The sequence below is a fragment of the Seriola lalandi genome, unplaced genomic scaffold (assembly GCF_002814215.2).
Source record: "Seriola lalandi dorsalis isolate HSWRI2012SDOR001 ecotype SW California unplaced genomic scaffold, Sedor1 jcf7180002051473, whole genome shotgun sequence".
NCBI lineage: Eukaryota > Metazoa > Chordata > Actinopteri > Carangiformes > Carangidae > Seriola > Seriola lalandi.
In genome coordinates, this window is record NW_019522026.1 from 1 (window position 1) to 759 (window position 759).

General features: G+C 46.9%; 1 protein-coding gene across 1 annotated transcript; it reads right to left on the minus strand.

Moving 5' to 3' along the window:
• Nucleotides 1–6: 6 nt before the first annotated feature.
• Nucleotides 7–750, minus strand: LOC147819635 (zinc-binding protein A33-like). The gene has a single exon (XM_087172032.1). The coding sequence runs from the start codon at nucleotides 633–635 to the stop codon at nucleotides 39–41; it is 597 nt and encodes a 198-aa protein (XP_087028158.1). The 5' UTR covers nucleotides 636–750; the 3' UTR covers nucleotides 7–38.
• Between the last annotated feature and the right edge of the window lie 9 nt (nucleotides 751–759).

Consider the following 759-nt stretch of genomic DNA (forward strand, 5'->3'; position numbering starts at 1 on the left):
GTATATTGATTGTTGTCAATGCTTCATCAAAAAAAAGATCAGGCAGTTGGATTAACAGGACAGATGATCAGAGGGGCGGAGTTTTTACCACCATCATTAGGATAGGGACAGAAAAATGGGTAGAGTTTCTCAGTGAAGGAGCAGCCAGTAAAGGAGTAAATGAGAGCTGCAGCAGCTACGTCATAAAAGGAGACCAGACCCTCCTCATGATCCACAAACACCCCCACCTTCTCAGGCTGAGACTTCAGAGAGAGACGGACTGAGGGGCCAGCAAGAGCTTCATACTCGTTTCCATTTCTCAACCATATCGTCCAGTAACCATCATCAGGTCTCAGTGATATGACTCCCTTCCTGTTGATCGACTCTCTGGCCACTCCTAAAATCCAGTCAGTCTTTCCTTTAACCTGAACCTCAAAGTAAAATCTGCCTGAAGAGAAACTCTGCTTTCCTAAGACAATAACACAGTGAGAAAATCTCTCTGAGTTGTCGGGGAGATTCTTCCTCACATCACCACAGTGAACTTGTTTTCCATCATCAGACAGGATTAGATTAGGATGTGCTGTATCAGGATCCAGAGTCACATCCTCTGCATACTGCTGGACCCTCTTCAGCTCAGCCTCAATCAGCTTCTTCATCTTTTTACTGAGCGTCTCCTCCAGCTGAGCCACAGCTCTCACCACAGTCCTCTCATATGATGGACGGACTCTGACCTCTGTCCAGTCCTTGGTGGGTGGAGCAGCTTTCAGGGATGGGAAGCTT